General features: G+C 38.7%; 1 protein-coding gene across 1 annotated transcript in view; it reads right to left on the minus strand.

The window, feature by feature from the left end:
• Positions 1–8,692: 8,692 nt before the first annotated feature.
• LOC123520843 (nidogen-1-like) overlaps positions 8,693–15,617 on the minus strand; it is a 61,579-nt gene continuing 54,654 nt past the window's right edge. Inside the window, exon 11 of the mRNA XM_045283479.1 lies at positions 8,693–9,380. Within this exon, the coding sequence (XP_045139414.1) occupies positions 8,734–9,380 (647 nt within the window). The 3' untranslated portion in view covers positions 8,693–8,733. The remainder of the gene's footprint in view (positions 9,381–15,617) is intronic.

Raw genomic sequence — 15,617 nt, forward strand, 5'->3', positions numbered from 1 at the left:
CATATGGTGTGTGTAGTTGGTATCCAACACACTATACGGGACAACTAAACTGAAGAAAGCTCAGAAAAGTAATATGACGCCTACGTAGGCGTCACTGTATTTGCTACTGGGGCTTCATGACGCCTACATAGGCGTCACCGTATTGAAGGGGTTAATGGCAGTTTCTGGCTTGGTGAGGGTACTGGTGTCTTTCCCCTGCAGACAGCGCTTAATGATAGACCAGAGGTTTTCTATGGGGCTCAAGTCAGGTGAGTTGCTTGGCCAGTCACATATGAAGTTCACTTCACAATCACTGAACCACTGTGTCAATGATTTAGCATTGTGACATGGCGCGCCATCCTGCTGAAACACCTCAGCACTGCACTTTTCAAAACAGCTGGGCAAATAATCAGAAAGTAACTCCAGATAGCTATTTTGATTCATCATTTCATTATGGGGAAGCACCACCAACTCACCAATGTTAAAGAATGTGAAGCATCCCCACACCATTAAAGATTCAGGATGCTTTACTGTGCAGTAAGAAAGCTGATCACTTCCTGGACGTCGATAATCGTTGCCTCGAGCGTTGTCAGTCACTCTGAAGATGGATTCGTCACTCCACAGCACGTGTCGCCACCTTGCCGCATCCCACTCACTATATTTTTTTTAGCAAAAGCAACCCAAGCGCCTGTTGTGTAGGGGTGAGACGTTTCTTGACTGGGCGGTGGCTGCGGAAGTCAGTCATCATGCAGGCGGCGACACACTGTCCTAACTGACACATTATTCAACAGATGAGGGTTTTGTTCCTTTAACATGCGTGCAGTCATATGTGTAATAACTTCACGCTTGAGGATGGCCAAAGAACAATGTGAGGTTTTGCGAGCTTTCTCGGGACGTCCTTTGTGGTGCTTTGTGACAAGCTGCCCAGCGTCCTGAAACCGCTTGGTCCACGCTTGCACTGTTCTTTCACTCACACCTACAATTTTAGCAATATCCTGTGTTGGAGTCTTTACCTTATACAGATTGATGATTGATGCAATATCCTCTTTGGACAAGTCCTTTCTCTTTCCCATAATGAGACCAAATCTCAAAACAGGGAAGTAAAATGAGGAAAGAGCGTGTCCAGAGTGAGAAGTGAAGTAGCGTGTAATCACTGCTTGATTATATCACTGATCAAGTGACCGTTGACAGACACCCAGCACATCACCCGCCTGTCACAATTCACCTGCCAGACGTACGATACACGACCCAGATATAACGAGTCATAAATTATAGAGACTGAAATGAATACCACAGCCGCACCGTCTGCCAATGTTTTGCCGCATAATGCAATGACGGGCACAGTATATATATATATATATATATATATATATATATATATATATATATATATATATATATATATATATATATATATATATTATGGTAATGCTATCAATAGGAATAGATATTATATTTTCAAATTCCGTATATGCATTTTTTTCTTTTTTTTAGTTATAAATGCTCTTTTTTTTTTAAAGGTGGGACCACTGCATATATGTATATATATATATATATATATATATATATATATATATATATATATATATATATATATATATATATATATATACACATTTATACCTCAGTATACACAAGTGATGTGTTCATCATTATTTCGTACAAGAGAGCTGTATTTTAGTTTCAAGTTATTAGAAACATTGTTGAGTCTATATGTACAGAGAATACTATGAATCAATATATATCTTGATATTTCTTACATATTTTGTTTTAATTGAGCCTTTTTAGTGTTTTTCGACCATACAATTTTAAGCTGGGTATGGCAGTAATTAGTGCATTGGCCCTCCATGAGCGGCCCTCTGTAAAACCGATGAGCAAGAATGGCAGTGGGCCGCTTGACGTACATAAAGCCTGTGGAGGGCCACCCTGTTTTTGTTTGCTGGGTCTCGATTTACGCGTGTTTGATTTACGTGTTATAACACGACCGGAAAAATATTATAATTAATCAAATTTGCGCAATTGGTTTGCTTATATGCGATTTGGCCCAACTGCATTTTCAAACTGACTGCCAGACGCATTTTTTAAACTGAGCGCCAGAGTTCCACAGCTGGCCGATAGGTGGGAACTCCAGGGCCAAATCCAAGAAGTAGGTTGTTGTCTATGTTGGTACAGACAACCTCCATAGCAACCTCCTGCTCACATACCAACCTTCGTAAAATAGCATCCACAAAGATTCGTTGCTGTTGGCGGGTGGAGGTTGGTAGCTCGCCTAAAAAGTGGTCATTGGCTGCCAAGAGCTGGATCCAAGAAACTTTAACCTCAGAGCAACCTCCTGCCATGAAATGGCATCCATGAACGCTTGGAGGGACCGTAACGAGGTTACTATCAGGTTGCTCTCAGATTGCTGGGAACCCCACTGTCTTATATATGCATTTATTTATGTTCACAAAACATTTCTATTAGCTTTTTACAAATCTTGTCCCCAAGAAAGGCTTGTTTTGTAATGCATAAAGTGAAATCTTACATGGAATACCAAAAAATAAAGCAGAGATGAGATCGGCCACAGACAAGGCGGAGACTTGACTTGGCTGCTTCTTCTTGTGACCCTTCTAGCTTGTGTGTTGATTTCACCATGACATTTATGTTTTCACTCCTCTACTGCCTGCTATAATGGATATCACATCTTAGTATTTATATACGCTCATGCCATGAGGATAACCTCGACTCCGTGGCACTGAGTGATAGTGAATTACTAATGAAATACCACGGTATTTCATTAGTAATTCATCACTCTTCAATCTGCCTATAATTCACTAAGATGGCCCCAAAACGTCCTTCATCTTCTTCTGCATGTGGGGTTATTTTTGATAAGTGGATTTTTGATAAAGTGGTAAAGCTCAGAGGATGATGGTGACTGACTGTGGTGTTAGTGGTGAAGGCAGTGACGCAGTGAGTGTTTTGTTTACGTATTCTTTGTTTTGTTGTTTTCTCTTATTATTTCTTGCTTTTCTGTTTACTTTAAATACACTTCTAGTATTTAGAATGGTAAATAATAAAAACATGTTAATTTAGCCAAATAAAGAAAGAGTATTTTGTGCGAATTTTTTTGGACCACATCCCGCATCCCCCCTATTATCTATTGTTTCTTGTGAGAATTACATGTTTGTTTTATGCGAATTTTGATATATGCGATGCCTCTTGAAACGCATCTATTGCGTAAATCGAGAGTTACCTGTACTTTCTAAATCTTCATGGCACAGTATACCACGACTATTACGAGTCTATTAAGGTCACATGTATGGCAGGCAGCCATGAAACACGGACAGAAGACGGAAACTAAGGAGCGTAACTCAGGCGCTCCCATGTTTTTTCAATGGTCAGCTGGTAATGTTTTAGGTGCAAGGGGGGTAGGGGCAGCAGCGGACCAATAGCACGCTGGCTTCACTTTTGTGACATCATGCAGGCTCCTCTAATTCAACCTCCTTGGTTGCCTGTAGTTTATTTAAAGCCAATGTAGAAAATGTCAAAATCTTTCAAACTCAAACTCCCCACGAGACTTCTGGCATCTAGCCAAAACATCTCCAATAACTTCACTTCTTTATCTTTCTCTCCTTTATTTCATCCTGATGGCACCACTGCCATGTCTTCTGTCTCTAAAGCTGAACTCTTTTCTCAAACCTTTGCTCACAACTCCACCTTGGATGATTCTGGGCTTGTCCCTCCTCTCTTCCTCCCTCTGACTATTTCATGTCTACAATTAAAATTCTTCGTAATGATGTTTTCCATGCCTTTGCTGGCCTTAACCCTTGGAAGGCTTATAGACCTGATGGGGTCCCTCCTATTGTTTTCAAAAACTGTGCTTCCATGCTAGCACCTTGCCTTTGTCTATCGACTTCTACCTTTCCTTCTTGCTGGAAGTATGCCTACATTCAGCCTGTTCCTAAAAAGGGTGACCGTTCTAATCCCTCAAACTATCGTCCTATAACTTTAAACTCTTGCTTATCTAAAGTTTTTGAATCTATCCTGAATAGGAAGATTCTTAAACATCTGTCACTTCACAATCTTCTGTCTGATCGCCAGTATGGCTTCCGTCAAGGTCGCTCTACTGGTGATCTTCTGGCTTTCCTTACTGAGTCTTGGTCATCCTCTTTTAGAGATTTCGGTGAAACTTTTGCTGTAGCGTTAGACATATCAAAAGCTTTTGATAGAGTCTGGCATAAAGCTTTGATTTCAAAACTGCCCTCCTACGGCTTCTATCCTTCTCTCTGCAACTTTATCTCAAGTTTCCTTTCCGACCATTCTATTGCTGCTGTGGTAGACGGCCACTGTTCTTCTAAATCTATTAATAGTGGTGTTCCTCAGGGTTCTGTCCTGTCACCCACTCTCTTTCTATTATTCATTAATGACCTTCTTAACCAAACTTCTTGCCCTATCCACTCCTACGCTGATGATACCACCCTACATCTTTCCACGTCCTTTCAGAGACGACCAACCCTTCAGGAAGTCAACAGATCACGCAGGGACGCCACAGAACGCCTGACTTCCGATCTTTCTAAGATTTCTGATTGGGGCAGAGAAAATCTAGTAGTTTTCAATGCCTCAAAAACTCAATTCCTCCATCTATCAACTCGACACAACCTTCCAGACAACTATCCCTCTTCTTCAATGACACTCAACTGTCTCCCTCTTCCACAATGAATATCCTCGGTCTGTCCTTTGCTCATAATCTTAACTGGAAACTTCACATCTCATCTCTTGCTAAAACAGCTTCTATGAAGTTAGGTGTTCTGAGGCGTCTCTGCCAGTTTTTCTCACCCTCCAACTGCTTACTCTATATAGGGGCCTTATCCGTTCCTGTATGGAGTACTCTTCGCATGTTTGGGGGTTCCAGTCACACAGTTTTACTAGATAGGATGGAATCAAAAGCTTTTTGTCTCATCAACTCCCCCCTCTGACTAATTGTCTTCAGCCTCTTTCTCACCGCCAAAATGTTACATCTCTTTCTATCTTTTATCGCTATTTTCATGCTAACTGTTCTACTGATCTTGCTAACTGCATGCCTCCTCTCCTCCTATGGCCTCGCTGCAAAAGGCTTTCTTATTCCTCTCATCCCTATTCTGTCCAACTCGCTAATGCAAGAGTTAACCAGTACTCTCAATCATTCATACCTTTCACTGGTAAACTCTGGAACTCCCTCCTGCATCTGTATTTCTGAATTCCTACGATTTGTCTTCTTTTAAGAGGAGGTATCGAGGCATTTGCTCCCTAAATTTGGCTGACGCTTTCCTCTTTGTAGAGAGCCAGCATTCAAGTGGGCCTATTTTTTAATCTTTTCTTTTTTTTGCCCTTGGCTGGTTCTCTTTCCTTAAGAAATAGAAAAAAAAAAAAAAAAAAGTTTGTTATTCACATGTGCTACGAACCATAGTGGATAAGTGAAGCGAGTTATTTTCTCAAATTTCAAGTGTGCTTTATGGTTAGCATGCTGCTGCCTAAACAATAATATTAAGTTTTTAATTATTAAGGTCATAACTATAACTACGACGTACATGTGAGCATATCAGACATATAGACGTGCAGACAGACGATACTGAGACCGTTTGTCTGTGAGAGAAATGGTAGCCATCCATGAATTAAAAATACTAAATTCAATCACTATGTAATCAGCACTGAGCTGTTTGGAAAAATGCCTCTTATTAATGTAACATCAATAGTAATGCCAATTACTGTATTTGACGGCATATAAGACGCACTTTTTTTTTTACAAAATTTTGGTTTATAAAATCACCCTGCGTCTTATACGCTAAGTTGAGACCTCCCATTGGCTACCGAGACACACTAACCCAGCTTATGATCAGTGCTTCTACCTAAACTAAGATCCACACATCATTATTTTATTGCTTGAATTATTATTATTAACAGTATTACTGCTGTTACTTTAAAAACAAATTATCGTATTATGACTGAGCCTTTAAAAACAAATTATTGCGAAAATGAAAGCAATCTATCGTAATCCATGAGGCCATGAGTCTTGTTTATAAGCATCAGCTGATCGGAAGAACCCCGCTCTACATGCCATCTGTTGGCAAGAAACAAAACTACAGAATATAATCCATCTAATTAACGTCTATTCCATCCAGATTTTTGTTCCTTCTTCTTGCTTTTTATCATTTTATGATAAAGTGTAGTGCCAGCTTCCTTTTATTTTAGTGTTCCTTTAATAAAATGGAATTTTTTTTTTCTGCTTTATGGAAAAAAGGCTTTATTTTAGTGTTCAATGTTTTTGCTGTAAAAGCTCTATTAACATTGGAGAATTTATAGGAGAGCTGTGTTGACAACACTGAGAATAGACACAATGCTGGCGAACCAAGATGGCTGCTACCATTCCTCATTTGGTGCCGCTTGTGGACTAGAGGGAAGAATTTAAGATTTTTGCATCATTCATACAATCATACATACTGTTTCATAACTTTAAATGTAGCCTGATCATCCTGGTAAGGTGTTGAACATGAATATTGGGCAGATTTATGTGATAATTGAAGATATACCTGGGTTTTATCCAACACTGTTGTTATAATACTGTCTTGAAGGCAGCATGGCTAGAAGGAGTGTAGTGTACAAGTTGTGAGGGGAGTGTAGCATACAAAAATTTAACATGAAATGAGATAGTAATAGATAAAAATTACAAAACTGTCCACATTTTTCCATATTCATAAAAAAAGAACTATCAGATGCACATATGTTTTACTTTACACAGCAAAATATAATTCATAATACTTCTTATCGTTATTGGAGGGACGAAATAGACATGTAATACTGATCGCCAAGATAAGACAGTCATGTTTCAAAAGATACTCCTTCTCTGTTGTTCATTCATTAACAGAGCACTTTTAAGTAATGTGTTTGTTTAATTTTACTAAGCAATATCTTGTTCATCATAATCTGTAGTTAATTTTTTGGGCCTGAAAATAGCATGCACAAAACACACCCATAGCATGTACAAATCATCCCTGCTATGGGGCTGATTCATACAAAATTTAATCTGATAAAAAAAGAAAGAAAAAATGAAGCAATTAAAAATTTTGTTCCACATACATCATAACTTTCACTTCACAATATCCCTATACAGTAGTTAAATACAGTCAACTCTTGATTAATGCAAGGGTTGCATTCCTGGAGACATCACATTATTCAAAATTGTGTTACTCAAATATGATTTTCCCATAGAAAACAATGGTAATGGATGGGTTATGTTCCTGGCCACTGGGAAAGTCTGCCGATATATGGGATTTTGTTACTCAAACCTTAAAAAATTAATATATCGCTGAGTTATAGACACAATAAAAACACGTCCTCATTCTATTAGCTCTAATGGTACGCAATGAGCTCTCCCTAAGTCCCATCACATCGACAATCACAGAGGTCTTCTCCCTTAGCACAGCCATCTAACACTTCAAAATATTTCTTTTCAGTGGTTATAGCCTTCCTTGATTTCTTGGAATCACTTTCCTGTGAGAAACGCTTGGATGCCATAGTATAGGAGACAAGATGAAAACAGAAAAATGATCCACTCACAGTATGGGTTAGCTTCAGACTGAGGAGTAAAGACTTGGAGAAGGAATAGCTGAGCTTCTCTGAACTATCATTTGGTACCACGCAGTCAAGGTAATCTTCATGGCATGATTGTATATGAATACAAAGATATGATATCCAGTATAACAGGCAATAGAGGGGCAGAAACACAAATATTGTGGTGAAAGCAACACACACACTAAAGTGGATCACAAGAAGAATATGTACTCTATATATATATATATATATATATATATATATATATATATATATATATATATATATATATATATATATATATATATGGATATAGGTACTGTATACATACGTGTGCGACTACAAAATTAATTACAAGATACTGTGGCACTTAATGTTCACCACGAGGTTAAATAATGGTTGTGTTTTATTCTCAGCAAATAAGAGAACCCCTGGATTTAGAAGACTCAAAATTGGCAAAGAAAACTTGTCTTATATTTCAGCATATGCAGTAAGCATATGCAGTAAATGTATATATATGAGACAGTAACACCTGCAATACCATTCTTGGCCAGAAGTTATTTCGTTTGTTGTTAAGTTTCTTGGATCCCAGCCCAGTGCGGTTCCCACCAGAAGCACTGTGGGTGCGCATTATGTCGTCGAGTCGAGTTAACCTACATTAAATAGAATAAATTGCATTATTTAATTGTATATCCTTGAATATTAAGTCGCATTAAATTGAAATCGTGTTATTCAAACTTGTGTTAATTGAGAGTTGACTGTACAACCAAGTCCCTGAAAAACAAAATCTATCATCCACACTTCTAAACACTATATATATATATATATATATATATATATATATATATATATATATATATATATATATATATATATATATATATATATATATTATTTATCATAAGATCAAGAAAAATTTTCAATAACATGTGTTATAATACAAACCATAAAATGGGTTTTGTTTGCTATATTCTTTTTCGTATTAGGCATAATACATGGATGTAAAACAAATTAACCCTACATGCTGTAATTGTCTCTGCAACTATCTATTAACTCAAATACTAGTCAGATACCTATCTTTTAGTAAGTCCTTATTCTAAAGATGTAGACAGAGCTCTCTGACATAGCTTCACCATAATTGCCTTACTGGATTTTAGTTTATATTCTCATCTATCTATTGAAACTGCATTATGAGAACTGACTTTTACAATACTTAAACATAGCCACATGTAACCCATAGCAGGTGTATGTTAGTTTCACCACTAGACTTACCACAGGGTGATATGGTTCCTCAGGTTCTTGTGGCTGATATGGTCCCAATGGTTGATATGGGGGTTGAGGTTGATATGGATCCTGTGGTCTTGGTTGATATGGATCTTGAGGTTCCAGTGGTTGATATGGATCTTGAGGTTCCAGTGGTTGATATGGATCTTGGGGTTCCAGTGGTTGATATGGGTCTTGGGGTTCCAATGGCTGATATGGCTCCTGAGGCTCCAGTGATTGATATGGATCTTGAGGTTGATATGGATCTTGAGGTTGATATGGGTCTTGTGGATATGGATCTTGAGGTTGATATGGATCTTGAGGTTGATATGGGTCTTGTGGGTCCAGAGGCTGATATGGCTCTTGGGGATCTAGAGGCTGATAAGGCTCTTGATGTTCTTCAGGTTGATATGGCTGTTCTGGATCCTCAGGATGGTAAGGAGTTCCTAATTCCTCCCCTTCACACACATAGCCATCACCGGTGAAGCCAGGTAAACACTCACACCTGTACTCATTCTCAAGTATGGTACAAACTCCATACGGGGAACAGTTTCTGGCTGTTTCACAACTCTCTAAAAAGATAATGAATAAAAACAATGAAGTAGGAATCAACCTGATTTCTGTAGATAATGAAAATAAATCTACTAAAACTTTCAGGTCTAATGGTAAATATTGATATCTAACAATTATTTTTTCTTTTAGTACTATATCCATGATCCATCTATCTACTTTTATATATATACTATAAGGCTGTATCTTCTAAACTTGTCACAGCAGTGCAGGGACACAAAAGGAAAGACAATTGAAGAATATGCATATAACACAATTTAAAGTACAATATACCCTCAGACTTCAAACAAAATTAATTAAAAAAGGCTGTTCTGTGTCTGAATTGTTCGAAGTCTGAAATTGTTTTCCAAAAGGAAACAATATAAATATATAATCTTAATCCATTCCAAAATCCCAGATTTTTATTTAAGTAAATAAGACTTGAACTATGTAAAAATCAATATTATTTACCTTTTGGTGGCAAGGTTCATGACACATGTAGATGATGGAGTGAGTGGGCAAGGGAGGCTTGGCATTACGTACACACTAATACAGATGGTGATTTCTTGGTGATCTTTGTATTTAAGGCTACACCTAGATACAACCTCAATAAAAAAAATTTTCTTGATGTCTGTCACATCTTGTTACTACAGTAGTTACCGTATATGCCGGAATATAAGATGAGTTTTTCTTGCCAATTTTGAGGCTCCTAAATCAAGGGGACCTCTTATGTACTGAGAATAAAACACAATCCTTTAACCCTGTGGTGAACATTTAGTGCCACAGTACCTTGGAATTAAATTTTGCAGCCACACACATGTGTTTACATTACTTATATACAGTAAGGTCTCGGTTTACATCAGAGTTACGTTCCTGAAACATGACGTAAGTTGATTTTGTACGTAACTCGAGTTTCCGTACATTTCAAAGCATATTATCGAGTTTTCAACCAATCATTGTTTATGGTCATTCAGGTAAGTTAAAGGTTATATTGCTATATTATTTACAACTATGTAGGAATATGAAACACAAGCTTGTTTTTGTTGTTGATTAGGGCCGCGAACGCGAAGGACTGCAGGTTGCCGAGAGGGGTGGACGCCTGAGGCCGCCAGGAGGGTGGGCAGGTCGAATGTTGTGACGCCCAGGGCGGACAGCTGGGAGCAGTGCAGTGCGGTGGGAGTAGAAACGTGGGCAGCAGAGCAGGAAATACCATAGGAAAGAGCAATAGGGATCAGCAGACAGGCGCAGATGGTGCAAGTAAGCTGCGAGTGTCGTGTGGCCCAGGCGAAGGCTCTGGAGTTGTTATTGTTGTGATGGGTGCGCGACCCCTCAAGGTCGTCAACCTCCCCATTGTCATGGTAACAGGCTTCCCATTTTCTTCTTCACTACCTCACACACAGCTGCTGCCTCCCTTCTTGTGTCTTTTAATTATGTCCTCTTTTTCTTGTAGCGTAATGGTTTTCCTTTTCTTAGCATCACTGCTGTCACTAAGGAGTTTTCTCTTTGGTGCCATTGAGCAAGATACTAAGAACTTGAGTCAGTAAACGCAGAAGTAGGATAACACTTGCCAGGGGGTGACGGTGTGGTGGAAATGAGGCAGGGTGTTATTGTATTCAAGCGTGAGGCGGGCGGTGTGGCGGGTAACCACTAGTGATGCCTGGCGGCCAACAATAACAATAAATCCCGCGCTTTACGATTTATAAATTTTCAATTTTTCTAATCTTAAATTGCCTTATAGTGGACTGACGTAACTACGAGTTTGACGTAACTCGAGACCGATGTAACCTGGGACTTTACTGTATATATAGGCTCACCCTGCATGATGCCTGACCAGCACTGCTTATATATATATATATATATATATATATATATATATATATATATATATATATATATATATATATATATATATATATACACACACACACACACACACAAGTATATATACAGTGTTGGTCAGGCATCATGCAGGGTGAGCACTCCAGCATAATGCCATGATGAAAAACAATGGCCTATTATACAGGAGGGGGCTTTTTCCATCGCAGCGTTATGCATTATGCCTGTGTAGCTGTCATGGTGAAAGGAAGTGTCGCGCCATTGTTTTCACATTCATGCCATCTTTTGTTTTTGTTTCTGGGTTATACCTTGGTCACTTTGGGTAGAAGGAAGTTGTTAACACCTGTAACTATAACTTGGATCATAGGGCTTCACAAACCTGGGCTCCAAACAAGAGAAATAGAGGCAAATGTTGGTATGAGTGAGGGATCTGTGACAAACTGGTTGAAGAGTTTCAAGGATGATGGTGTTGTTGAGTTACTGTCTGCTAAATCTCGGCCTGGCCCCTCAAAGACGACATCTGTACATAATTTGACTGTACTCAAAAAGTGTACTCTCTAGCTGCCTTTTGAGCACAGTTAAAGTAGGAAAAAATGTCTTCTTTGAAGGGTCTAGGCGAGGTTTAGCAGATGATAACTTGAAACCATTGTCATCTTTGAAACGCTTCAACCAATTTCTCAAAGATCCCTCACCACACCAACATTCACCACTATTTCTTTTGTCTGGAGCCCAACTTTGTGAAGCTCTGTGATCTGAGCTACAGTTACAGGTGTTAACAACTTCCTTCTACCCATAGTCACCAAAGTAAAGCCCAGAAACCAAGAGAAACACAAATAAAAGATGGTGAGGATCAAATAACAATGATGCAACACTTCCTCTCACCATGACAGCCATGCGAGCATTGAGACAGTACTGTGGTGTGTGTTGGAAGGCAGTGATCTCATGCTAATCATTGATACCCGGCATAATGCCATGACAGAAAAAGACCCTCCACTATGATAGGCCACTGTTTTTCATCACAACATTAAGCCAGGGTGCTCACCCAGCATAATGATATGATGAGAACTGTGCATATGTATATACAGTGGAGACTCAATAGTCGAGCGTCTAAATAGTCCAATGCAAAAGTTTGACTTAATTCTTGAAAAATACCTATTAGTCGAACGTCCATCCATGTGGCTGTAAACAAAGGGTCTATCCCTTCCCACCGCAGGGCCACTGCAGCCAGTTGATCTTTCGCTGTCGTAAGAATAACATTGTCCTGTGCTTTCTCTCCGGAGTTTTTTTTTTTTTTTTCATTTAGAAGCTTACAATGACACCGAAGAGACTTGTTAGTGATGAGAATAAGCCTACCAAGAAAGAATGTAGTGACAACCATCGATATGAAAATAGAGATTACAGTAATACTCCACTTAACGAACAGGATAAGGGGTGTCAAAGCTGTTCGTAGAGCAAAAATTCGTTAAGCGGACATAATTTTCCCATAGGAAATAATGGAAATAGGGGGGGATGCGTTCTGGGCTGGTCCCCAACATACCACATGGGTTAAAAGAAAAAATTATACATACGTTTGGCAGCATATTGGGCAACCGGTTTACCACTACTTTTATGATGTCATATGAGTCATTGGAAGTTAGAGGAGCTATGTACAAATTCTCTCACATTCTCGCATTTATATTCACAAAACAACATTTCTATTAGCTTTTTACAAACCTTGTCCCAAGAAAGGACTGTTTTGTAATGCATACAGTGAAATCTTACATGGAATACCAAAAAATAAAGCAGAGATGAGATGAACCACAGACGAAGCGGGAGACTCGCGGCAACTCGGCCGCTTCTTCTTCTTCTTGTGACACTTTTAGCCTGCGTGTTGTCTTTCCACATGATATTTGTTTCCACTCCTCTATTGCCTGCTATAATGGATATCATATCTTAGTATTCATATACGCTCATACCATGAGGATAACCTTGACTCTGTGGCACTGAGTGACAGTGAATTATTAATGAAATACGGCGGTATTTCTTAGTAATTCACTATCCCTCAGTGGAAACATAAAATATTGTGGTGAAAGACAACACGCAAGCTAAAAGGGTCACAAGAAAAAGAAGAAACGGCTGAGTCGCGCGTCCGCCTCGTCTGTGGCCGATCTCATCCCTGCTTTATTTTTTGGTATTCCATGTAAGATTTCACTTTATGCATTACAAAACAATCCTTTCTTTGGGGCAAGGTTTGTAAAAAGCTAATAGTAATGTTGTTTTGTGAACATAAATGCATATATAAGACAGTAACACCATCTCGAGAGATGGTGTTCCCAGCAACCTAAGAGCAACCTTGTTACCATCCCTCCCAGTGTTCATGGATGCCATTTCGCGGCAGGAGGTTGCTCTGACGTTGTTAAAGTTTCTTGGATCCAGCTCCTGGCAGCCAATGAGCACTTTAGGTGGGCTACCAACCTTCTTCCACCAACAGCAATGAATCTTTGTGGATGCTATTTTACAAAGGTTGGTGTGTGAGCAGGAGGTTGTCTGTACCAACATAGACCACAACCTGCTTCTTAGATCCGGCCCTGAAGTCCCCACCTATTGGCCAGCTGTGGAACTCTCTGGCACGCAGTTTGAAATAGCGTCTGGCGCTCAGTTTGAAAATACAGTTGGGCCAAATCGAGTATAAGCAAACCGATTGTGCAAATTAAATTAATTATAATATTTTTTCGGTTGCATTTTAACAGAAACACGTAAACCAAACACGCATAAATTGAGTTACCTGTACACTTAACCCTCGGCTATCGCGCCCAATTGGGTCCGAAATAGCCGCCATAACCGAAAACGCAATAGCCGAATTGAACTAATGGTGAAAATTGTTATTGGTGCCACAACCACAAATTTTACTCCTAATATCCCTCATTTTTACCTTTTTTTAATTACTGTATAATCCATTGATACCAATTAAAACATGTCAAGGTTATGACAAAAAAATTACATCAGCTCATTGTATTTACATTCATAAATAACATTTCACAGCTAGGGTTCTGTCTTGTCTCGTTGGTTTACGTTCGGCGATGGTAGGTGGACAGCATGGAGGGTTGGTGGCCATTGTGAGCACAAAAAATGGTAGAATCTAGCTATCACTGTCTAGTGGGGAGGACGCCCACTCAGAGACTGTGTCTCATCTTGGCGGGAAGACGGTTTTGGCCAATGAGCGCTCAGATATCCCATGACGTCATGGCTGGGCGCGTGATAGCAGGCATCTGAGGTTGCGATAATGAAATTTTAGCAGCTTTTCATGGGTGTGTGATAGCAATAAAATGTGATAGCTGAAGTCACGATAGCCAAGGGTATATACGTATATATATATATATATATATATATATATATATATATATATATATATATATATATATATATATATATATATATATATATATATATATATATACTGTGAAGACTCAATACTTGAACATCTTAATAGTTGAATTTTTCAATACTTGAATGCAAAAGTTTGATTTGACACTTGAAAAATAACTGATGGTCAAACACATGGTTGTAAACTAAGGCTCCCTGGCCTCTCCCTCCCCCTCTGTCAATTGTGCTGCTGCGGTTGTCAGAATAACATTCACCTGCGTTCTGTCTGTAGTTTTTAATCTATAAACTTACATTAACACCAAAAGATTTATTAGTAGTGAAAATATCTTGTAATCGAACGGCCACACACATGGTTGTAAACAAAGCTCTGTGGCCTTTCCCTCCCTGCTGCCACCATTGTCCCGTTCTGATACTGGTAATACCATTAAGACCAAAATAAATTACCAGATACCTGTGCGTATCTCTATTTCTGTGCAGTCATGAAGAAAACATTCTTCTGCTTCCTGTCTGTACTTTTCAAAAAGATACTTATAATGGCACCAAAGTGGCTTATTTGTGGTGAAAATAAGGAATCTAGTGAGAGTCAAGTGTTAGTGAGCCACAGCCCTCCACTAATGGGTTCCCATGCATCACACCAGGAGAAAAGTTACCAGTCATTTTATGGATAGTGACTCGTCCTCCAACAATCTCCCTCTTCCTCCCAACCCTTCTCCCCTCCTCTTCTATGTTATCTGTCACTAGCCTTTACTTATGGTATGTGCAAATTAGAATTATAAAAAAAATTACATTAACATTCTTATAAACTTAAGATTAGAACGAAGGATCTAATTTATAGGTATTGATAGTCAAACTTTTTATACTCGAACAGCCATTTGGAAAAAATTAAGTTCAAGTATTGAGTCTCTACTGTATATATATATATATATATATATATATATATATATATATATATATATATATATATATACTATATATATACAGAGGATCCTTATAATTCGATCATTCGCAGTTTGAATTATCGGCAATTCGAATTCAGTTAATTAATACCCAATCCTCAAGGT

The sequence above is a fragment of the Portunus trituberculatus genome, chromosome 47 (assembly GCF_017591435.1).
Source record: "Portunus trituberculatus isolate SZX2019 chromosome 47, ASM1759143v1, whole genome shotgun sequence".
NCBI lineage: Eukaryota > Metazoa > Arthropoda > Malacostraca > Decapoda > Portunidae > Portunus > Portunus trituberculatus.